This window comes from Danio aesculapii, chromosome 15 (genome assembly GCF_903798145.1).
Source record: "Danio aesculapii chromosome 15, fDanAes4.1, whole genome shotgun sequence".
Taxonomy (NCBI): domain Eukaryota; kingdom Metazoa; phylum Chordata; class Actinopteri; order Cypriniformes; family Danionidae; genus Danio; species Danio aesculapii.
In genome coordinates this window covers 36,385,426-36,411,590 of record NC_079449.1, presented here as the reverse complement: position 1 = coordinate 36,411,590, position 26,165 = coordinate 36,385,426, and the positions used below count along the sequence as shown (strand labels likewise).

The following is a 26,165-nucleotide window of genomic DNA, read 5'->3' as shown; positions in this document are numbered from 1 at the left end:
ATAATTTTTTTGCATTTTTTTATTAGTATATCCTGTATGTACATATAAGGCTTATGTGGATATAAAGAAGCAATACAGGAGACCTATATGGCCTGTATATGCACATATATGCACCTCAGTTTTGCCTATATGTGGCATATATACAGCATATATATTATCATATATCAGGCATGGGCCAGTATAAGATTCTGACTGTATGATAACATTGGATAAAAATATCACGGTATCACAGTATTGTGATTACTGCTCAAAAATATTTTCTTTTGAATGTCTGGGTAAAAAAAAACAGTATATTTTGTTTTGAACACAGTATAAATTAATTTGAGAAACATTTAAAATATTTTGGAGCAGTAAATGTGTCAGGCTAAATTAATTATTGAATTTTGCTTAATTTTGGGTTTATTTGTTTCAAAAACAGATTTTTTTACAATTTAAAACAAAAAATTTTCTGCGAGAGATACTGTTGTCCTTAAAAAAAAAAACTTAAATAAAAAATCGTACACATACCTTACGAACGATATTGCAGAAAATTTTGACAGTTTTAAAACCTTCACTTTTCCAAACTGCGGCATTCCTTGAAAATGGTTATTGTCCCATGCCTATCATATATGTGCATATACTGTATACTGCATGTAAGACTTGAGATACCACATATACGTTGACGTCTTTGACAATTCAAATCTGAGCTGAAAACACAGAGACAATCGGCTCCACAACCCACCAGGTGGGAATGCGGGAAAACTAGCTTCTCTCCTTACCTTCATTTACATTTGAAACATCTCCCGAAGCACCGCTTGGTCACCCAGCCCCTTTTTACTCTACTCACACAGAATGGTCATTTTAAAATATGAATGTTCTATATCAATCCAAGTGACTTTATCCATCATGTTTGATATTATTTGAAATGTCTCAGTGCGACTGGTACAATGGTCTCATTCCCTCAGAAATAGACATCATCAAAATAATAGATATATAACTTCAGGTATCTTTTGAACCACCGTGAAGGGTGTGTCCTTCCTATAGGCAGAAACTCTTCCAATAAATGCAAATGCGTATTGTTATTCTACACACCCCTTTCCTCGAAGGGATTCTTGGATTTACTACTTAAGGGAAAGTTTCTAAATGTTCGGGGCGATTCTGTTACCCAGATCAGCCCATAGCGTGGAACTTCATCTTCGGCGCTATGTATATTTTGAAGTCAGATATGCATCTTTTAGTCTTGGATCTATCTTTGATAATTTGATGTCTTGTATTGATCGTTTATGAATTGACTGAATGAATTGGCATAATATACATTTACCTGACTAATAAATTATGTTTTGAATTATTCAAACAGAGTTCGTGTTATTATCTCTAGTAGATTACTGTAATATTCTATGAGGCAGTAGAATATGGAGGCAGGCAGATGGATGTAATTTGAGGCTGTTTATTTGACAGATGCGGCACACAAAATACATGAGGCGGATCCGGCTAGGACAACAACACACTGCTCTGTCGAACTCTCAGTGGAAAGGCTTCTTATTAGCTAAGGACCCCCTCTAGCGGTCACACTACCTCATGACATGTTATTGCTAGTTCACTACATCCCCTTCCCCCTGATAACAATAGTCCCTTAACAACTTAATCAAATATACTAACAACATTATGATTTTTTTTTTTTTTTTTTTTTTTTTTACACAGTCTAAGCTAGGGACTTCGGGTAGACTGCCTCCATCCCAGTGAGTTCCAGGACGCATTCTTGCCCTGTGGCTGGGGAACTCACCACTACTCTAAGTATAGTCTTTTAAGTAACTGGGCAACTTCTTTGTCCTCGCAGACCTTCTGAGTTCCGGCTGCTCCTCTGCCTTCACAGTCCCTGACACAGTAACCTCGGGTGTCATTCCACTTGCCTGCTGTCCAACACTGTTCCCTGATGGTACAGGGTCTACTGATTCAGGCAATGGCCCCTCCTCCAACTCCTGCAAGGAAGTATCCAACCCCACAGCTGTTTCAGCCGGAGAGGCCACCTGTCTGGTCCTCACCTGATCAATGTGCCGACGCACTACCTGGCCATTACCAAGTGCGATGGTATACGACAAGGGTCCCGTCCTTTTCTGCACTGTTCCTGGAATCCAGGTAGGTCCTAAACTGAAGTTCTTGGTATACACATTTTCACCAACACTCACATGTCTCTCTTTTGCATGCAGATCATGATTCCACTTCTGCTTCAATTGCTTGTTTTGCACTTGACTTTTAAAGTCAGGATGAACAAGATCCAGGGTAGACCTCAGTTTGCGTCCACACAACAGCTCTGCAGGTGATTTTCCCGTAGTCGACTGTGGTGTAATTCGATAACTGAACAACACTCTGGCTAGCCTGGCCTCAATGGAATCTCCTGTGCTCTTTTTCCTCAGACTCTTGAACGTTTGCACAGCTCGTTCAGCCAAACCATTAGAAGCTGCATGGTATGGTGCCGTGGTTATGTGCTTGATGCCATTACGACTCATGAATTCCTGAAATTCCTTACTTGTGAAACAACTGCCATTGTCCGACACCACTATTTCCGGTAACCCATGCTGGCTAAAACTTTGTCTCAGGCACTGGATGGTAACAGCAGATGTAGAATTATTCAAAGGAAACGCCTCTATCCATTTAGAGTACGCATCCACCAGAATCAGGAACATTTTTCCTTGCCACGGACCAGCATAATCAATATGGATCCTTCTCCATGGCAGCTGTGGAATTTCCCAAGGGTGTAAGGGTGCACAAGGAGGGGTGTTCCTGCTCTCCTGACATCTGGTACATGCTTTTACCAGACCTTCCCCAGCAGCATCCATCTGGGGCCACCATACATAGCTCCGTGCCAACCCTTTCATTCTGGTTATGCCTGGATGGCCACTGTGTAACTGTCTGAGTATGGCTGCCCGGCCTTGGGGTGGAATTACTACGCGGGCACCCCACAATACACATCCTCCCTGGACAATCAGTTCATCCTGTTTTTTATGGTATACTCCAAAAGCTGGATCCTCCACTGTCTTGGGCCATCCTCTAAGCACGTACTCCCTTACTCGAGCCAACACAGGATCTTTAACAGTCCATTTTTCCACCTGCTCGGCTTTAACCAATGAAACATCATTCTCGTCCAACAGTAGCACTCTCTCCTCCTCTGCTGGGGTTTCCACTCCTTTTTCCGACAGTGGCAACCGGCTCAGCCCATCAGCATTTTGATGCTCACGCCCTGCTCGATACACAATAGTGTACTCATACCCCCCTAAAGTCACAGCCCATCTTTGAATACGTGGAGAAGCCATCTGTGGCACTTCTTTGAGCTCATTAAACAGTGCTATCAGGGGTTTGTGATCAGTCACAATGGTAAAGGGTCTGCCATGCACATATGTGTGGAATTTCTTTACCTCGAACAGGACGGCCAAACCCTCCTTATCCAATTGTGAGTAATTCTTTTCTGCTGCATTTAACGTCCGTGATACAAATCCTATTGGTCTGTCAGTCCCGTCTTCCATCCTGTGAGACAAAACAGCCCCTACCCCATATGGCGAAGCATCGCACGCCAAGATAAGAGGTTTGGTAGGATCGTAGTGCACTAGTAAAGCAGATGACTGGAGAAGCTCTTTTGATTTCACAAAAGATTCTTCCTGCTCAGAGCCCCATGTCCACTTTGTTTCCTTCTTCAACAACCTGTGCAAGGGTGCCAACACTGTGGACAGACTGGGCAGAAACTTATGATAATAGTTTAACAAGCCTAGATAAGCCTTCAGCTCACTCACTGTCTGTGGAATGGGGGCTTCCTGTATCGCTTGCACCTTTTCTGCGACTGGCTGCACACCTGCAGCACTGATGCGGTGGCCCAGGAATACCACTTCCTCTCCCAGGAACTCACATTTGCTCCTTTTTAGTCTCAATCCACTCGATTTTAGTCTCCTCAGAACCTCCTCCAGATTCCTCAGATGCTCTTCATCATTAGCTCCTGTGACTAATATGTCATCCAAATACACCACAACGTGCTTCAAGTTTTGGAGAATTCCCTCCATGGTGCGTTGGAAAATGGCTGGACTTGATGCCACCCCAAAAGGTAGTCTACAGTATGTGTACAGTCCCTTGTGTGTGTTAACAGTGACATATTTCTTTGCACTTTCATCCAGCATAATTTGCTGATACGCATGGCTCATGTCCAGTTTGGAAAATTTCTGACCTCCAGCTAACTGAGTGAACAAATCTTCCACTTTTGGAATGGGATATTGTTCCACACTGGATGCTCTATTTACTGTGAGTTTATAATCTCCACAAATTCGAATAGAGCCATCTGGTTTCCTCACCGGCACGATAGGAGCTGCCCACTCCGCAAACTGCACTGGTTCAATAATTTTCTCCTCAACCAGTCTCTGGAGCTCAGCCTCCACCAAGGGCTTGACTGCAAAAGGAATACGTCTGGGCTTAAAGAATCGTGGTTGGGCCTCGGGGTTGACATGAATTTTAGCTATGGTGCCTTTGAGCTGCCCCAGCTCTTCTTTAAACACCTCTGCGTGTCTATCTAACACATCTGCTATCTTCCATGTCGGCACTGCTGTTACTTGATTTACCAGCTGTGGCAACAGCCCAAAGTCTTTCAGCCAGCTTCGTCCCAACAAATTAGGCCCCTCTCCATCTACCACGACCATTGTCATTTCTTTTTTTACATTTTGGATTTCCACCGTTACTGTAGCTTGACCCAGCACTTCCATCCTTTCCCCTGTATAGGTCTTTAGTTTCATACTGCAGGGTCTCCATTCTGGCATGTCTGCTTTTTTCCACAACTTAGAATATTGCCCTCTGCTGATAATTGTCACAACCCGTGTCGACTTCAAAGTCCACTTCCATGCCATTTACACTCACTTTCTGTGTTATAGGGCCCACTTTTGGCTGGACTTGGGATACACTGTATATTGTGTTAATATCACTGGTGTCCTCCCTCTCGTTACTTTCCTCCTCTCTAACGAGATAAGTCCTCCTACCTTTCTCTTTTTTCTCTCCTTTTTGTCCTTTGAATGGAGTGTTTTGCCTCCCCCCAGCAGCTTGTTTTGCCCTGCATGCGCGTTTTATGTGTCCCCGCTTTCCACATTGATGGCAGAGCTCATTCAAAAACTTGCATTCCTCTGGTGCATGTTGTCCTTTGCATCTGTAACACACCGTGTCTTTTTGTCGACCCTTCTTCTCAAATGTGTACACTCTATGCACTGCTGCCGGTCCTTTAAATAACTTCATGGTTTGTGCTGTGTCCTCCATTAACAATCCTTGCAAATCTCTCACATTCTTGTTTGCAGACTCCATTGCCTGGCAGATTGTCAGTGCCTTTTCAAAAGTTAACTCCACTTCCGATAGCAGCCTTCTCTGCATTCGGTCGTCGTTTACTCCACAGACGAGTCTGTCTCGCAGCATTTGTGGAAGTGTAGCCCCGTACTCACAGTGCTGTGCTAACTTTTTCAGTTCTGCCACAAAATCAGCAACAGTCTCACCATCTTTCTGTGTACGAGAGTTAAACTTAAATCTTTGCACTATCTCACTTGGCTTAGGATTGTAATGAGTCTTTAGCACAGTCACCAGCTCCTCATAGGTTTTGTCTCCTGGCTTTTCAGGGCAGATCAAACTTCTTAATAAACTATATGTCGATGCCCCAACACCACTTAACAGCACCGCTTTCTTTTTCTCAGCACTGTCAATTCCATTGGCTTGGAAAAAATATTCGAGCATTTCGATATATTCATCCCATAACTGCGATGCATTATCAAAAGGACTCACCGTCCCCACCAGTGAAGTCATTTTGTCTTGATAATCACCGATATACTCTGCCAGTGATGTCGAGCGATCTGTTTACTCCAGCCTTTCTCAGCAATCACTCAATTATGTCCTCTGACACGCCACTCCTTAAATCCTCGTCGCCAATTATGTAATATTCTATGAGGCAGTAGAATATGGAGGCAGGCAGATGGATGTAATTTGAGGCTGTTTATTTGACAGATGCGGCACACAAAATACATGAGGTGGATCCGGCTAGGACAACAACACACTGCTCTGTCGAACTCTCAGTGGAAAGGCTTCTTATTAGCTAAGGACCCCCTCTAGCGGTCACACTACCTCATGACATGTTATTGCTAGTTCACTACAATTACATTAAGTCCATAACACCACAAGCCACTCTACAGGTTAGTAACGGACTAAAACACGATAGACGGAGCAGCGTGACACATTATCTGATGTTCTTAGAGCTCCCACTAACACATTGGCATTAATTCAAGTATACTTAGACTGTAAAAGGCCAATAATGGGTTTTCTATTTAGAACAACAAAATAATGCTAAGATCATTCTAAATGTGGGTAGGCCTTCATCTCTAAACTTATAATACTATTTAAATCATATGGTGATTACTAATAATCTTTATGGTATGATTTAATAGTTTTGCTTTGATGTATTAGATAGCAGATCTATGGGGACCACACAACAAATATTCTAAACTGAGTAAGTAGAGTTTTGCCTTTTTAGAATTGTGGTTAATCGCCTCTGTTTCATGACCAAGACTGACATGCTTGTGTTTAAGAGATTGTATACTCGGCCGGTACAAGACTCAGGATGTTATAGGAATCCAAATAAACGAGAATAATATAAAATAACGAATCGAAGAGAATATTCAATCATAATCTAAAATAATATTAAAAGAAACAAATAATCTTATCAATGTTTTATAAATTGAGTCAAATAAAACGGTATATTAATGTTCTAAACCACCTCATACTAAAATTGGAGTCAGATATGAGTTAAGAGAATAAAATTTTAAATAATGCGTTTTGTCCACACGATTGTATTATCATAGCTTCATAGCATTACAATTGAACCACTGAAGACAAATGTACTCTTTTGATGTTATTGGTATCTTTCTAGACTTTAAATGCCTTGCAACTCTGGCTTTAATATTATATATTATTGTATAATATAATAATATATAATAATAATAAATAATCAGCTAAAATATCTTAAAAAAAAAAAAGAAAATTTGTGTCCCAAAGATGAATGAAGGACTTAGTGGTTTGGAAAACATCAGGGAGAATAAATAATAATTACATATTTGGGTAAATTATCGCTTTAATGTGAATTGCTGTACGTGCAATGTGAACTGATGTCACTTCCAACATTTACCTTAAAGTTTATATTTACTCGAAGATATTTTTTCTTATGTGATTGTTTAATCTCCTTAATTTCATAGTGTCTGTAAGGCTCTATATTGCAGCCATATTTCTAAGGTTTTACTTTATATGTGTTGCACTGTTGAGTATAAATATGTTAAAGGGCACCTATGGTGAAAAACTATGGTGACTGCAACTTTACGTAGGAGTGCTGTCCCCCCGCCCACCGAATTGATTGACAGTTGCGCATATTCATGTCTTGATAGTCATGTGTATAATCATATAAACAAGACCAGACGTGCACAAAGCAACCGGGAATAAAAGGTGTGTTCAGTTTGCTAGGATCATCAATCATCATCATATGTGATCATGAGTAAGTTTCACTTGTTTAAAATGTTTTACAACAGTGCACGTGTGTAATGAATTACAGCGATTTAGCTTAGCTTTACTTCATCAGCACAGCCGCGTCTCAGAAGAATTATAAAGGAAGACGCTTCAATCCCGGTTTGTGGACATTAAATCAGGTTTATTTTGTACATTAATATAACAGATATTCATTCAACAGTGGATATTAACCTGTATCATGTCACATTTGCGTGCAAAAAGAGTGCCAAGCTAAACGGGCGCTCTGTCTGTCTCTCTGTCTGTGTGTGTGTGTGTGTGTGTGTGTGTGTGTATGTGTCTACTGCGGTGTGTGTGCGCGTGTATCTGTGTGTGCGTGTGCGCGCATGAACTTTGTGTGACTCTGCGATGCAACTGCACAATAAATACTCATCGGTAAAGTTCTTACTGTAGTATTTCTCACAAACGCTACTTGAGATCTGCTTCCTTTAAGTCTGTCTGTTGTCTGACACAGCCGAGGGAGGAGATTAAGGCACGCAGAAAGGCACGAAGAAACGGTGGGCGGGGAGAACTAGCCTCAAAGGAGCAGTACACCAAAACCGCCACCTAGTAAAAAAAATATATAAATAGGAATTTAATAAAAGGTATAATAAAAAATCTGATGAGTGTTTTGGGCTGAAACTTTACAGAAAGGGTTGTATGAGATCATACGTTCATATAATAATTATTCACCTGTTTCTAAATGGTGTGTCTCTGTAGTGAGGGGGACAAATACCCCCGTCCCCCCCGGTTGCTACGCCCATAATGTCAGTACACTGTTAATAATGTGTTGGATTAGGATCTATATCACACAGTAGTTTGTGACCATTTTGGAAGTACACTTTTTAAAAAAAATTACACTTTATTTACATCCAGTATTTACACATTGGGTGGACAGTTCCTGAGGAGTTTCCATGTAGGTACACTGTTGTTAAGCAGTTGGAACGAGGATTATGTTTTATATACTACACAATAATTTATGACAAATTTACACTTTATATTGTGGACAGTTCCTGTGGAGTTACCATGTAATTACACTGGTATCACAAGGTGAAACCTTCTAATGAAGCATTATTTCTGCCATACAATGTTCACAAGTACATGGTATGCAAACAGGTGTGGAAGTGGGAAAACACCTGCAAGTACATATTGTACATAATTATTGTTACAGATGTGTACTTTCTTCGTGTTGTTACCAATGTTCTGTTACACATTTGTACTTACACATACTATTCAGTGGGCTGTTACATGTGTGTAGTTACACCAGCATTACACAGGTAATTACTATGTACCAGTGTGCACATACACTGTAGTTACATACTACTTACAAATCTAGTTAACATATAAGTTCACAGGTATAAGCGACACATAAAGTGGGACCAACTGTAAAGCTTGGGTAATAAGGGGGTAACAACCAGATATGCAACACGTATAGTACAGCGTAAATATACTAAATTTATGGTGTACTTTTCTATAAATTGCAAAGGAACAGACCACACTGTTTGGGTAATAAGGGGCTAACAATAAGATATCCAACACAAAGAACTGCATAAGTATATTGAATTTATGGTGTACTTTTCTTTAAGTATTGAATTATGTAAGGGTGGTGACAACCTAATGCTACCAGCAAACACATTAATAATAGAACCCGTATTCAGTGCTTGGGTTTTAAATAGGGTGTTTGGTAAATAAAAGGTTTATAACCTGCGAAATTATGAAACCTTATTGTATACTATATTTTAAATCTGCAATTCAATATAAATATATATTTCCATACACTACTTACCTTTTGAAAGCTTACTTGTTGATGTCACCATGGCCAGCAATTTCTCAACATCACTATTAACAAATAACGTTGCATGATATAGGCCTACCGTCAGGGTTCAATACAGATTAAAACAGGCTAGCTTCTGTAATGAATGGAGGAAGATCAAACAGACTTATTTCATTGTTACTGTCACACCCTCGGCTCATTCCTGCTGCTCCAATCACCACTCTCCCTCACTAACCACTTCTCACCAATCCCACGAACCATCACTAGCCTTCTAATCACCTGCACCTGTTCCCTTAATCAATGGACACTATAAGTATCCACTTATATTCATCGGCCGGTATCAAAGTCGGATAGTTCTCTTCACCTTTGCTCCTTCATCTACTCCTCTTCTTTCATGGATGTGTCCTTTGTGACACATCCATGTTATTGAACTATTATGGTGTTTACCTGAAGATCTACCATTTACCTGATGAACTGTGTGTGTGATTTCTCACCTTCTGATGTTCCCAAAAACTAACTGTGTGTGAGATCGCGAACATCAGATGTTTACCTTGTGAGCTGTTGATGAGATTGCTAACAGCCATAACACCACTCTCCTTGTTCCTCACTTTGATTCAGTGACTTTGTTTTGAATAAAACCCTTAAAAGATTACCATCCTTGTCTACCAGTGCGACAGTTACATTAAATTTTTAAGCAGCCCCCAGAAACCCACCCCACCAAGAGGTCACACGTTGCATACCTAAGCACCAGTGGTAACAATTTTGATAGGTGAGCTTCAAAGACTTTCACACTCACACATGAAAAGAATTGGACATTTCTTTTAATAGCTATTTCTAGATTCTAGAATATAGGTTAAGTTGTTGTGTGTTCTTGTTCAAAGGTAGACTACTATGTCTGTGCTAAATAGTGTTTTTTTGATGATTTACTGGAAGTATGTCAATCTTCTTGGTATTAAAATCCCTAGATGTATTGCTTAATAACTTAGACTCAAACAACATCACATAAGTGTTTGCTATGTATGCACAGCTAATGTTATTTAGAGAACAACTGTATGCATTGTATTTTAGTACTTGTAACACAGGTTGAGATTATAAAATCTTTAACACTTCTCTATTAAAACTACTCACCAAGCATATGTAAGTCATAAGCCTTACACAAAGAGCCATAAAACTGGCTAGAATCAAATCAAATCTTTTTTATTGTCACATCATCAGCAGCACGTGTGCTATGATGAGTGAAAAGCTTAGGTGCTGGCTCCAGACAGTGCAAAATACAGACAGTGCAAATACAATGACAGTGCAAAACACAGACAGTGCAAAATACTACAACAAGGCAACATCCCAACATCTCTTCAGTCAGTCCATTCAAAATGTGACCCAGGCTTTAAGCCTCGCTCAAGCTGAGGCCAGGCTTCAGCCTTTATAGCTCTTCAGAGACTTTCAGGACCAAGCCAAGTCTCTATTCTGGACAATTTCAACTCATAACCTCGCTGGAATGCTGATAAACTGAAACTTCCAGGCCAGTACCCACACTGCGTAAGCCATAGACAAAGAACTATGCAAGTTTGATTTAGTTAGTCAGATATGCTAATTTATCATGTCCTTTGTTAAAACAAGGTGATTCAGTTTTCTTTGATGCTTGGTTTTTGTCAGGGTTCTGCCACTCTGGTCTTGTAAATTCTTGTTTTGGTGGCAGAGTCTGGACACTAGCTCTGTCTTGTCTTGTTCTGTAGTGCTTGGCTCGAGTTCTTGGGTCGAGCACTTACTTTGTCATTGTCTGGGTGCGCGTCGTCATAGGTCATAGGTCTGCGAGTCCTTGGGACGCGCGCTCTTGTACTCGTGTTTGTGTTGTTTCGTCAGCATCGCGCTGTTTCATTCTCAGCGTCTCCGTCTAGTTGGTTTCGGTTTTGGTTGGCGCTGAGATGAAACATGCGCGTTGCATTTGTGTGAGCGCACGGTAAGGTGTTTTTACTTATCGTGTGCTCGTGTCTTGTGTCTGTTGTCAAAGCACGTGGCTCTGTGTTTACATTGTGGTCGCGTGCTTTTGTTGTGTGCTTCAGTGTTTGTCTAGTCATAAGAACACGCGGTTAATGAGTTCTCTCATTGGCTGCATGTTCTAGTCTTGTTTTATGTGAGCACCTGGCTTGTGTTGTCTCTGTATCAGGTGCTCTCCTGTCTATCGTCTAGTCCCACCCTCCTTGTTAACCCATTATCAGCTAATAATGTTCATCCTCATGTCTGCTGTCCTGTGCCAGTTCGTCATTGTATGTTGCCTTATCGTGAGTGTTCCAGTCTTGATCCCTGCCAGCCTGCCCAGTCTAGTTTGGTTTTTCTGTTTTGTTAATGTTTTCCCCCTCGGGGTAGTTTGTTTTGCCTTTTATTTTAATTTATTATTAATAAAACCCATTATTTCTGCACTTGAGTCCTCGCCCCTTTTTCCCCTCATCGAACCGTGACAGTACGAACTGGCCAACAGAGGACTCAGCAGAAAGATGGGTCTCTTCCTATTCCCATCTCCCAGTTTATGTCCCTCTGCATGCCAGCAGAAGGAGCGTTTGGGCAAACTCCTCTGTCTTCGTCAAGGGGAATCTTCAGTCAAGGAGTTTGCTTACCAGTTTGTCTACGCTACAGAGGGGCTTGAGTTTACCACTACAGCACTAAAGGAGGCTTTCAATGCTTGACTCAACAGCCCCCTTCAGGCCTGGGAGATAGGGATACTGGGGATACTGTCATTCTTGCAGTTTGTGAGCTATTTGTACCACAGCCTGGGGAACGGTGGTCTGCCTCCACTTGGTCCACCGCCCCTCCCACTCACAGACTGCTAAATCCCCAGTCCTCCGAAGACCCACCAGCGGAGACGGAGGAGGAAGAACGGGTCAGCCTTGCCTGTCACACACCTAGAGGTGACTGAACCTGCTGCAGCCCACCCAGCTAAAACCCTGGCTGCAGCATCACCCTCCGAGGCACCCACAACAGACACTGCTCCACTTCAAGAGATAGTGGAGTGCCCAGCACTGCCTGAAGAGGTGGCTAGCTTCCTGCCACCTAAACCAAGGAAGCGTAGGAGGAGAAAGGGCTCCTCCACCATCTCCAGCCCCAGAGCGCCCGCCAGTGTCGGCTCCAGCCCCAGAGCGCTCACCAGTGTCGGCTCCAGCCCCAGAGCGCCCGCCAGTGTCGGCTCCAGCCCCAGAGCGCCCGCCAGTGTCGGCTCCAGCCCCAGAGCGCCCACCAGTGTCGGCTCCAGCCCCAGAGTGCCCGCCAGAGTCGGCTCCAGCCCCAGAGCGCCGCTCCATGCTGGCTCCAGCCCCGGTCATTGCCTTACCAGCACCACCCAGACGTCTTGCCCTGCCGGACCCAGCCCGGTTCCTTGCCCTGCCGGCACCACCCAGACGTCTTGCCCTGCCGGACCCAGCCCGGTTCCTTGCCCTGCCGGCACCACCCAGACGCCTGGCCCTGCCGGTCCCCGCCCGGCTCCTTGCCCTGCCGGCTCCCCCCAGGCCTCCTGTGCAGGTGGCTCCCCTCAGGCCTCCTGTCCAGCCGGCTCCCCACAGGCCTCCTGTCCAGCCGGCTCCCCTCAGGCCTGCAGTCAAGCCACCTCCAGCCTTGCCGGCTCCCCACCGGCCTCCAGCCCTGCCTGTTCCCCTCTGGCCTCCAGCCCTGCTGGCTCCCCACAGGCCTCCTGTCCAGCCGGCTCCAGCCCTGCCGGCTCCCCACAGGCCTCCTGTCCAGCCGGCTCCCCTCAGGCCTTCACTCAAGCCGCCTCCAGCCCTGCCGGCTCCCCTCAGGCCTCCAGCCCTGCCGCCTCCAGTCCTGCCGGTTCCCCAGAGGCCTGCTGTCCAGCCGGCTCCAGCCCTACCGGCTCCCCTCAGGCCTCCAGTCCTGTCAGCTCCGCACAGGCCCCCTGTCCTGCCGGCTCCAGCTCTGTCGGCTCCCCTCAGGCCTCCAGTCCAGCCGGCTCCCCACAGGCCTTCAGTCCAGCCGGTTCCCATCAGGCAGCCTGCCTTGTCTCCTCTGACAGACTGTCCCTGGGTCGTCCCTCCTGCTCCTCCCTGGTGTGCCCCTCTACTGACCCATTGAACCTACTGACCCATTGAACCCGCCCTGAACTGTCCTTCTGGTCCCGCCCTGGACTGTACCTCCTGTCCCTCCCTGGTCCTGCCCTCCCATCCCTCCCTTGTTCATCTTGTTGGGTCTGGCTTGCCCCCCCCCCCCCCCCCCTTTCATTTTATCTTGCCTGTTCACTTCCCTGTACTGTGTTTGTTGACGTTGCCTGTTTTGTTGTCTTGTGGTGTTTCTTGTCTGTCTTGTATCTTGTTGGATGTTCCCTTTAGGGACGCCAGGTGGCGTCCCTTTTGGGGGGGCTAGTGTCAGGGTTCTGCCACTCTGGTCTTGTAAATTCTTGTTTTGGTGGCAGAGTCCGGACACTAGCTCTGTCTTGTCTTGTTCTGTAGTGCTTGGCTCGAGTTCTTGGGTCGAGCACTTGTTTTGTCATTGTCTGGGTGCGCATCGTCATAGGTGCGTGCTGACCGTGATGCAGGCGCGCGGGGTCTGTGAGTCCTTGGGAGCTGAGCGCATTTATACCAATTCGTAGGTATGTATAAATCCTTTTTATTGTCATTTAACTGTCACGGTCACACAAGGAAGACAAAGCAGGATAAACTTCAAGGGTATTTATGTTGCAGAGGGTGAGCGATCTCACATACAGTTCAGTTGGTAAGTTCAGTTCTTTGGCAGACACCAATATGAGAAGAGTCACTTCCCTGACACAGGTGTGTTTGCATCCACAGGAGGAAGAGGGCATCCATGGAAGAGCACAGGGTAAATCGGGAGAGTCGTCGAGAAGAACCATCTGAATTTGATACCAGCTGGTGAGTGAATGAATGAGGTGAGTATATATTGTGTGCTGGTGATTAGTAGTCTGGTGAGTGTTCAGGGGTGTGGTGGTGGTGGATGGTGATTGAGTGCGGTGATTGGAACTACGGGAGCGAGCAGAGGGTGTGACATTACCCTCCCTCCACAGGTGACTCCAGCACCCTAGACTGGTGGCAGGGACCGTCTCGAATTCTGGGACCTGGGAGATCTGGATGTTGGTGGTGGAATTCCTCGAGAAGGGTCAGATCCAGGATGTCCTATCCTCGATCTATCCTTGGGACCGAATTCTTCCCAGTCTATAGGGTGCTGGAGCTGGCCGTTCCACCGCTGGAAGTCGAGAATTTCCTGGACTTGGTAGATGCTGTCACAGAGGACTTCGGTTTGTTCTGGAGGGAGAGGCTGTTCCGGTTCTGTGGATGGAGGGAAAATGGGCCAGAGTGAGTTTAAGCAGGGATACATGAAACATGGGGGAGATCCAATAATGGGGAGCTGAGATAGTAGGTGACAGGGTTAATTTGTGAGTGAATGGTGAATGGTCCTATGTAGCAGGGTGGAGAGCTATACCTTATCTCCTGGATTGTGAATGGGATTAGGTAACCTTTGATGATTGGCAACATCAGTGAAGGGACTCACTGGTGATCAAAACCAGTTCAAATCAGGCTTGGAAATCGGGCGCCAAATTGTCTGTCATTGAACTGGCTCGAGGGTTTATACCATCAGGATAACAGAGCGGCAATTAACTTGAATATCTGCACCAATACTTTGGCCGCAGATGTTCGGGTACCTTTCAGCTAACTTAGTAAATGATTTAATCACCTAACAATGGGGCTTTACAGGATTTTCAGAGGGAAAATCTAGCACACTGCCCCCACAAGACTCTTTTGAATGATTCCCCTACATGGATGATGTGCTTACCATGGGGACATCCTGCCAGATGTAGAATTACGTAGAGACAAAGAGTTAATGAATACAAATGAAAGACAATCTCTTAAAATGTTAAAACTAAGGCAGATGTATCTTTGAATAATATGCCATAGTTTTACTCATAAGCTGTGTTTATTCTAATCAACCAGGTTAATCAATGTTGTGTGGAAGCCTGTATGAATGCACTGATTACTGTACGGTTCTATACCACCTTAAAGGATATATTATCCAATGAATGTCCAAAGAATAGGAGAAGAGTAAAGAGGTCAGACACAAATTATTATGTCAAACAATGTATTCATTTCTTTATGATTAATGCATAAACATAATCATCACAATACCAATAAAATAAATAAATACAGTAGGCCCACATAAATAACAAACAATTATCATTTAAGAATCACAATAATTACAATACTGAGAAGTTGTAATATAGTGGTGAAACAAATTCCAATGAAATAAGTCCCAATAGTTTCAGAGAATAAGTCCACCTTATAAACAGGACGTCCAGTGATCACTTCAGCAGTCGATCCGTAGAAGTGATGTCATCAGCCAGTATGCCACATTTGCCCGGGTCTTATCTTCATTTGCCATGAATGTATAATGGGGAGTGAGTGTGTTAAAACAAGTGATCAGATGAAGTTAAATGTTTCTGTAAATATTTATGTTGTTGCGGGTGATTTTGTATGTATGTGTGGTTCTATAATAAAGACAAAAAGGCTTAATTAGTTCTCAAACTATTCACGCAGAAAAATGCTGCGTCATTATCACTACACATGAATATACACGTGAAAGATCACGAACACATAACATAATAAACATGTCGTTCTAATACAGTTGCAAACTATGAATATGCATATTGATGTATGCAAATACACATCAAAGGATAATTAAAGTTTAATAATGAACTATGAACACTCACGTTCTGCAATGATGCACATCATAAAGTTCTGTCGAACTCCGAAGCAAACCACTCTACATCTCATCTGAAAATATTTAGTCAAACTGCTTGCTCTGGGAATGCTGTAGTTGCAATCCTAACAGTTTGTTGGCTATAATGCTCTAAACTGGCGACTGAGCATCACATTGCACACCTGCCTTTTCCTCTGTTCGTCTTCCATTACTGTGTCTAATACTCTCACGCTATTCAACTCGCGAGCGGACCTCTTAACCACGCCCACATAATAACGTAACAAGTAAAGAATGAATGAACAGTTAGAAAACAGAATAATTTAATAATCTTTTGTACAGCCGCCCTTAAATTATCGAGTTTTTGATGAATTCTCCAGATCTTCAGGTAATGATGGCAGTTCAATTAGTTTCACAACTGGTCTTGTATATGTCTGATCTTTCACTTTGACCGCCACTGTTCTGACCCTGCCATCTGCACTGGGAATGACGGACGAAACTGTGCCAACTTTCCAGCATGCTCTTGGAAGCTGTTCATCAACAATGAGTACTACTGTACCAACCACAATGTTCTGCCTTTCACTGTACCACTTTTGTCTTGACTGTAAGGTTGGCAGAAAGTCATGAATAAAATGCTTCCAAAAATGGTCGCTAAGGTCCTGGCTATGTCACCATCTTTTCTTACTGAGTAATTCAGAATCTGAATAGACAACCTGAGGCAGAGAAGAGTCAGGTCTCCCCATTAGTAAGGAGTTCGGAGTTACTGGGTCGGGATCCGCTATATCACTTGAGACGTAGCCGAGAGGTCTGGAGTTAAGAATGTTTTCGACCTCAGTCAAGATTGTCCTTAATACCTTTTCGGTAACAGTCTGCGCAACCAAGGTGCTTTTTAAGGCAGTCTTAACCAACCTAACCTCTCTTTACCAGGACCCTCTAAAATGAGGCGCACTGGGAGGGTTGAATTGGATCCTGATTTGTTCCTTGGCCAACAGGTCTCGAAGGATGGGCTGAATCTGATTGAAGGTGTCTTTTAGCTCTTTAGCACCACCCACAATTTGTTCCTTGATCGGAAAGGAGTTTGTGAGGCTTCCCTCTCTGAGCAATGAAACACCTTAGAGACATAAAAAATGAATCACTTTCCACGTGATACAGCAGACCAAGATGCACAGCTCGTGTGGTGAGGCACTTGTAGATGATGCCCCACCTTTTCTCAATGCGGCGTCCCATCTTAACCAGCAGTGGTCCAAAACAATCTACTCCAGTAGGGTAGAAGGGAGGTTTGAATAATCTTAGACTTGATGGTGGTAGGTCTGATAATTTTGGGACAACTGGCTTGCCTCTCCATCTCCTGCAATCAAGGCAGTAGTGTTGATGCCGTTTGATTTCCTCTCTTCCTCGCAAAATCCAATACTTGCGTTGTATCTCAGCAAAGACTCTTCCAGCTCTTCCGGTGATGCAGATGTGCATCATAATGTTTAATTAGAAGCTTGACCACAGGATGGTCTGGGGACAGAACTATAGGGTGTATTACTTCTTCATTCAAGTAAGGGCATCTACAAAGTCACCCTACAACTCTGATCAAATCTAAGTTTCTGTCATATTCAGGAGCAAGTTTGAGGATTCGACTACGTGTGGGAATGGCTTTACCTTCTCTGAGCAAAGCAAATTCTTCTGGGAAGTCATGTTTCTGACATTGTCTAAGGATAAACAGTTCTGCTTGTCTGAAATCATCTGCACTTGGTGAAAATATGCTATCAGCCGCCCCGTGAAGAGTAGCTTCTAAGAACTCAGGATAGCTACTGAACTAATGGACATCAGGGTCATCTTGCTCTTTAATCTCATCCACTAATCCACAAAAGACGGATTTCTTAAGCTCCTGAACTTCTTCAGAAACGGGATCTTCAGGTAATTTTGGCCAACAGCTACTAGGCTGCCTGAAGAAGTCTGGACCAAGTTTCCATCTTGAATTTTCAGCTAGCTGAATAAGTGATAACCCACGAGTTACATCATCAGCAAAGTTTGTGGCTGAATCAATGTAGCACCAAGAACCAGAGTCAGAAAGTTCCTGCATTTCTGTCACTCCTACGAACACTCGGTATCTACACGAATAAGACTGCAGCCAGTTAAGAACGGTAGTGGAATCTGACCAATATACAAATTGATCAATGTTTAGGGTCAGCTCTCGTTTTAGAACATCTCCGAGCTGTGCCCCCATTAGTGCAGCACATAGCTCTAAACGGGGAATTGAGATCTGTTTTCAGGGGGCAACCCATGACCTTGCCGCAATGAAAGATACATGTCTATTGTCTTGTTCGCCTTCAGAGCACAAGTATGCAACAGAACCATAAGCTCTTTCAGAAGCATCACAAAATACATGTACACAGTGATGTTTGACTGCATACTGAATGTAAGAAGTGTAACATCTTGGCAAACATACTTGAGACAAGTTTGGGAGTTCACTTTCCCACTGATGCCAAATGGCCAGCAGATCCTCAGGGAGATTGGGATCATCCCATTCATGTTTCTTGTCCCACAACAACTGCACAACAGATTTAGCTCTTGTAGTATATGGTATGAAAAAGCCTAGTGGGTCATAGAGCTTGGCCAAAGAACGGTAGATTTTTCGCATTGTAATCTCACCATCTTCTCGCTGGTAAGGTTTGTATACTAACTTGTCCGCTTTGCAATGCCATATCAATCCAAGCGCACTTTCTTGTGGGTTATCCATACCCTGGCTGAGCCATATCTCCCCACTTTTGGACTTCAAGTCATTAGGAAGGTACTGAATCACCTCGGGGATGTTACATGCCCACTGTCTGAGCTTAAATTCACCATCCATAAGATGACCTTGCAGTCGCTTCACTAGATTTTTGGCTTGAGCTTCAGTTGGAACACTGCTTAGACAATTGTCTACATAAAAATTTCGCTCGACTGTTTGACGCACCTCATCAGTAGGTTCAAGGTCCCACTTTACATGAGACTGGAGTGCAAAAACAGCACAACAGGGACTGCAAGCAGTGGCAATGGCAGGACTTCCCATTGATGCACGACTGGCAGTTCTGATGGTTTTCCCTGTCGCCACAGGAATCGTAAAAATGGCTTGCCCTCTTCAAGCAGGCGGACTTGCAGGAACATGCCCTTCATGTCACTACAAATAGCCACGGGATATTCACGAAAGTGAAGGACTCCTAAGAGACTTGATCCTAAAGTAGGGCCAGGCAGAAGATATTCGTTCAAGGATTGACCCTTGTATTCAAAGGAGCAGTTAAAAACAATATGGTTCTTCCCGTTATGTTAAACCATGTGGTGTGGTATGTACCACAACTTTCCACTTGAATCACTTTCCGCAGGTGTCAGCTGAGTGACATAACCCGACTGCAGTAGCTTCTGGATTTCGGATTTATAGGATTCAGCTTTCTCTGGTTCTTTAGACAGTTTTCGTTCAGTGCTACATAACAGACCCATGACAGCTCTTGGGGTGCATTCAAGGGGGGAGGTAGCTGCTTCCAGAGTAAAGGTGTGGTAAATCTCTTTACATCCTGTACCTCGATCCTGATTGTTTTTTCCTCTAACATACGAATTGCTTCTGTATTCTGCCGAGATTGGCTGATAATCTTCTCTGAGCTGTAAGGAAGGATATCCAACTTCCAAAGATTTTCAACCTTCAGGAGAAAGGCAAGAAATGAAGAGACATTCCTGAGGACGTAAACAAGACTTGAGAAGACTTGAAGGACCTTGTAAAGTCCAGCCAAGCTTGGTATGGATAGCCACAGGACCTCCAGGGGGCCCCAAACATTCGGGCTCCAATGGGGTAATCAAGTGCGGATAGTCAGACCCAATAAGAACAAGAGGCTGAGCTTTGTTGATCTCATGCAAGGGTAAGTCACGTAGATGCCGGTATTGGAAATGCAATGGAGCAATGGAAAAGGAAACAACTCTTCCCTGGATATACTGAGCCTCCTGTTTCACCGTACGAAGAGCCAGGTCTTCCCTGTCTCCTTGAAGACCAAGACGTTGAGCAGCTTCACACATTAGAATGGTGCGTTCTGACCCGTCGTCAAGAACTGCAGATGTCTCTAGTGACTTATTGCCACTCTGAATGATGACTCGGCTCAGTTTCAACAGCACTTGCTTACCACAAATAGGGCGATCCAAGTACATTGTCTGAGAGGTAGACCCTTCTGAATCTGTACTTTTCTGAGAAATCTTCTGATTACTTTTAATCATCATGTATGCACTAGCATTCACCTCATGGAGGACATCAAGATGCCTTCTGTCACAGCGCTTGCACTTGGCCTTCAAAGTACATTTTGACGACAAATGTCCTCGTCCACAACGCCAGCATCTATTGCCTGCTCTAATCCAACTTTCTACCTGCTCCTTGAAGAGAAGCTTGAAATTAGAACACTGATTCATATAGTGCTGGAATGAATCACAGAAAGGAGAGTACTTTTTTGGCTTGTCCTGTGGCTGGTCTGCATGAGCATGCTCCTTCTTTATGTTCTCTACTGCTCCTTCCTTTTGTTCTTCTCCATGTAGCACTGTAGTCAACTTCCGGGGCGTAAAACTGGGCCGCTTGTCTTTGCGTGAAACATGTTTTTCATAGTCGGGATGGGATCCATACTGGTTTCCATCTACTTGCACACGCACTTCATACTCCAACCAGTCAGCAAACTCAAGCAGAGTTGGAATCGGTGTCTGAATGGGGTTAATAAATCTTTTGAAGTTAGCTCTTAGGTCGTGTGGCAACTTAGCTAAGAGGCGAGATACATGTGAACCACATTTTAGTTCCATCTAACGTGTGCTACCTAACTGGTTTAACATTCCGACCAATGCTCGGACACGTAGAGCAAATGATTTAAAAGACTTAACATCTCCGCTCCTAATTTTAGGCCCTTCCATCAAATTTGTAATACTTTGTAAGGCTAATTGATGTGGCTGCCCATACATATCAGTAAACACTCTCATTGTGTCGCTGAATGGAGTACGGCTGTGACTATAGGAGTCAGCTACAAGCAAAGAGTCTTCCAGCTTAAGATGGTCCACAAGTATTTGAAACTTGAATGACTCAGAAGCATCGTAGGGAAGAACATTGTCTAATGCAAGTTTAAGATGAGCAAACTTGCGGGGGTCATCTCTGCTAAAATTTGGAATGGTAGGAGTAGGACCACGATATAGCACAGGTTGAGCATATAAAGTATGTGGAGGCTCAGAGTATGGACTGTATGCACTACCAGCTGGTTGGAAATGTCTATTCTCTCGATTATACTTACATTTGATGAAAAGTACTCAAGACGATCTTTGGCATTCTTTGATAAATAATGGGTCCTGTCATTCATACAATGATAGTAAGGATCAGTTGTTGTTCGATAAGCATCAGAATGTGGCATGCTGGACCGCAACACTGGAGAATCATCCGTACTACGATAATGGAGGCTAGACAGATTATGTTGTCGAACAAGGATGTTAGCATCACTAGCGGTATTGCATGGAGGTGAATTGCTATTGCTGTCATGATAAGAGGGTGTTGACATACCTGAACTAGGCGGACTATTACTTAACCTGCCTACGCTTTTTAGACTCTCTGTAGCTCCTCAATGAGCTCTCAGTCACGACCCTGCACTGCGAGGAGGGATTCATCTCTGGGTGGCACCAAGTAAGTTCTATCTGGCGAGGATTCTCATAATCCTGAAATGACGCCAGCAAAACTGTTGACTTTGGTGTGGATGACAACCCAGCCTCTTTCTCTCTAGGCTTCTGCACAGCTACTGGATCTTGAGAAGCTAAAACCGGAGAACTAGCAATCACATCTGATATGCGTCTCACCTCCTGCCTTAACTGCATATTCTCTTCCCTCATTTCACGCATACACATAAGCATTTCTGCCCGCTCATCTGCAAATGTAAGATGTTTGCTAGTGTAACCTACTTCATAATCATGTAGATATGATGGTGGTCCAGTAATTCTACGCTGACGTACAACATCTGTCTCTGAAACTCCTGCCCTATTTCTGGACATCATGGTTAAGGTAATAATAAATATCTGGCTCGAAGGACCATTAAATGTGTGGAAGCCTGTATGAATGCACTGATTACTGTACAGTTCTATACCACCTTAAAGGATATATTATCCAATTGATGTCCAAAGAGTAGGAGAAGAGTAAAGAGGTCAGACACAAATTATTATGTTCAAAAAATGTATTAATTTCTTTATGATTAATGCATAAACATAATCATCACAATACCAATCAAATAAAATAAATAAATACCGTAGGCCCACGTAAATAACAAACAATTATCATATAAGAATGACAATAATTATAATACTGAGAAGTTGTAATATAGTGGTAAAATAAATTCCAATGAAATAAGTCCCAATAGTTTCAGAGAACAAGTCCACCTTATAAACAGGAGGTCCAGTGATCACTTCAGCAGTCGATCTGTAGTGATGTCATCAGCCAGTGTGCCACATTTGCCCGGCTCTTATCTTCATATGCTATGAATGTATAATGGGGAGTGAGTGTGTTAAAACAAGTGATCAGATGAAGTTAAATGTTTCTGTATGTGTTTAAGTTGTTGCGGGTGATTGTGTATGTGTGTGTGGTTCTATAATAAAGACAAAAAAGGCTTAATTAGTTCTCAAACTATTCACGCAGAAAAATGCTGCGTCATGAAGGATAGCATTTTTTATTGTTAGATTTTGCTAAACATTTACTAACAAATGCTGACAAAAAGGATTTTTTCTTTTAAAGGGTTAACTGTGATAATGTGTTTACAAGAAAGAGGACCCCAACGTCCTGTTACAGGGTGGAGGCCTGCTGCTCATAATAGATACCAGAAAGAGGAACATCTGATTGCTGAACTGTCAAACTGTCAAAACAATACCCCATGAGTCAAACAGGGTTGTGGTTGGACAGTGTGCGAAGGAAGATATAAAATCATGAAAAAGAGCCCAGTAGGGCAGAGCTGAACTGAGGTTACATCTCTCCTGCGCAGAACTTGTATTCTCTAACTTCTTGCATTCAAAATAAAACTTGTTAATTTTCAATTCAGATCTCCGTCAATTTTTGAACATGCAATGGACCATTTGAGTCCTACAATGGGTGACCCGACGAGGTGATTGACCGGAGACTGTCAAATAGATGGACATTTATTTCTGATGCCAAAACCAGAGGCGCCTCTCTATACAAAGGTAAGCAGAAAGCTTTTACTTAAATTCTGCTGTTGAATATTCTAAATAAGTGGTTTTTGGCATCGGTAAATATAATTGTTCATCTCTTTGATACATTTGATTTGATGCAGTACGTTACAGACTACATACATTAAAACTTAAGTGAAATATTGTTGAACAAAAAGAAAAAGATGAATGAGTTGTGATAAGTTGTGATAAAGAGAATTAGAGTGGATCACTAGGATCTAAAGAGGAAGTCCTTTTCTCTAAGGAGGCACTTAGGGTAAATCATTTGGATTTAAAGAGAAGTCCTGTTCCCTAAATAGGCAAAAAATTGGAAATTGTTTGTCTTGATGAAGTCACTCATATTTCCAATTATCAGGGTAAATACATCAGTATTTAAAATACATCGGTATTTAAAGTCCTTTCCCTGAGAAGGCAAAACCCCTGAAGATCCCTCTTATTCTGACGAGAATTTGACATTTTCAGGTAAATTATCAGGGTAAATACATCGGTATTTAACAGGGTAAAAGTACATCGGTACTTAAAAATACATTGGTATTTAAAATACATAGGTATTTAGAAGTCCTTTTTCCCTGAGAGAGGCAGACCCTTGAAGATCCCTCTTATCCTGACGAGGATCTGACATCTTCAAGTAAATTTCCTAAGGATACCAGGTTTAGTGAATTGAGAAATAGTGAGAGTCTAGGGATAAAATAAGACAACAAATAAAAATGGAAGAGGAATTCGATAGAGAATGTGAGGAATATGATTGTCCTCCATTAAGACAACAATGGGACAAAATGACAGATATTTTAATGGCACAAACTGATCGTAAAGATAGGAGAAAATTGACAAAAGAACGAGAAGAATGTAAGCATGAAATGATTGAACATTATGACACTGATTGTGTGAACAAAAAGGGATATCTGTTTCAGAAAATGGGAATAAAAGAGAAATGAGCACAGAAAGCTATTTTCAGACACAGAAAAGAGGAAGTAGGGCTGTTGCACAAGCGAGTCCATGCAAAGAAAGAAATAGAGTTAGATGTAAGTTTGAGAAGTTGGTCTGGAGTCACACTTGCAGCAGCTGTGTTGAAACCAAAGAAAAGGGAAGCTCACACTTTAAAAATGATCATCTGGCTGATGTGGAAAAGGCATTGGGTTTAGTTCATCATTTCGGGGCAGTCTTTCATCCGTAGTCACAAGGTAAGGTTGAACGGTTGAATCTAACATTGAAAAACAAATTGGCTAAAATCTGTGCACAGACTAAATTGACATGGCTGGCTGCTCTTCCACTGGCCTTGATGTTCACTGGTCGCCAATTTCCTGGCCCACTTGACCCCACTACAATTGGAACCAGTACAACCATTATCACACAAAATTTACTATAACAAATTGACTGCTCTAATTGAATGTTTTGACAAAATGTTACCAACTGATTTTAGGGGACACGAATATCCAGCACCCCTACCTGACTGAAATTGGGACAGGGTGAGATTGAGAATCTACAGGCGTAAATGGAAAGAGCCTCGCTGGTCTGCTCCAATTAAGGTACTTGCACGCATCTCTCACTGTGTTCGTCTTGCAGGAAAAGGTGACACTTGGTACCATCTGAGCCAGTGCAGTCCGGCGGACACACCGTCCAGATCATTGGACGACACCAGAGTGGACCTTGCTTCACATGTCCAAGAGAGGGAGGATACCATAGGAGGTGCAGGAGGGAGTGAGGGTACCACAAAAGGAGGTGACACACAAACACATACACACAATAAAAAATTTCATCCATCACAAAGTAACCTACAAACTTTGCAGGTGGTCCACAAAACTGGGTATTTATTCACAGCCCCTAAAGGAGAAGCTGTAGCTCATTGTGTCAGTGCAGACTGTGTATTTGGAGCGGGCATAGCGAAAAAATTCAGAGAAAGATATGGGGTTGACAAAGTAAAGGCCCAGAGAAAAACAAAAGGTGATTGTGCTTTAACTCACGAGGCAGACAGAATAGTTTTCCACCTGATCACAAAAACGTTTGCCAGAGACCTACCCACACATGAGGACTTTGAGAGCAGTCTAATCTGCATAAGAACGTGGTGTGACAAATTACACATCACCAGATTGTCAATACCCCGGCTGGGGTGTGGTTTGGACAAGTTAGAATTCTATAGAGTCCTCCACATTATTGAAAAGACATTTAAAGGCCAGAATATAACCATTTCAGTCTATACGTTAGAATAAGTTTACTGTGCTTGCCATTTTTTATTGTAGCTTTGATACTGATTATATATTACTTGTTGTTAACACAGTAACTCTGTGAAAAATAAGATAAAGGGAGGACCAGAATTGAATAATAAGAAAAACCAGCATCAATAAAACATGAGGGTCAAGTTGTGGGAAAACTGGAAGCTACTGGGGGCAATAGGGATAGTAGCACTGGTAATAGTGGGGATAATTTTGGGAGCAGAAAAAAGTCAGAACAGAAATGAAACCTCAGCTGTAAAACCAACCAGAGCAAAAAGATCACTAGGGGAAGGAAACAAGTGTTCCAAGTATTATGGTGGGCTGTCCATAGAATATGTAAAGGGAGAGACGACATCTTACACATTTGATCTATGTCAGGTAATTGACTGTAGGGGATTCAATAGTTCGTGGCGAGGATATGACATATATGTTTGTTTTGACGAGACTATGAATGCATGGTGTAACATGAGGGGTAAGGCAGATCATAAGTGGTGTAGAGGGTGGGATCAAGTAGTGGTGTACACAGGGACATGGACCCCAAACCCAACACAGTTGGGGAATTTTAAAAACGAGTGGAGAAAACTGAAAATACAAAGGGATTATAGTCCTACCCTGAACCATATTACTATGTCCATAGGGGAGTGGACAGGATACCCCCTAGATGAGATCCATTATGCTGGGAAAAACAACCCACCTAAGTTTCTCCATATACTATTAGGAGTCGAGATATCAGGAACTGACCCCAT

The 26,165-nt window shown here is 43.0% G+C and overlaps 1 protein-coding gene across 1 annotated transcript; it reads right to left on the bottom strand.

Moving 5' to 3' along the window:
- Positions 1-1,419: 1,419 nt before the first annotated feature.
- On the bottom strand, positions 1,420-6,048 carry LOC130242311 (uncharacterized protein K02A2.6-like). Its single transcript, XM_056474393.1, has one exon. The coding sequence runs from the start codon at positions 4,857-4,859 to the stop codon at positions 1,770-1,772; it is 3,090 nt and encodes a 1,029-aa protein (XP_056330368.1). The 5' UTR covers positions 4,860-6,048; the 3' UTR covers positions 1,420-1,769.
- Between the last annotated feature and the right edge of the window lie 20,117 nt (positions 6,049-26,165).

Bases quoted from the DNA above. Each gene is read 5' to 3' on its own strand.
- LOC130242311 (XM_056474393.1), bottom strand. From the start codon at position 4,859: ATGGCATGGAAGTGGACTTTGAAGTCGACACGGGTTGTGACAATTATC.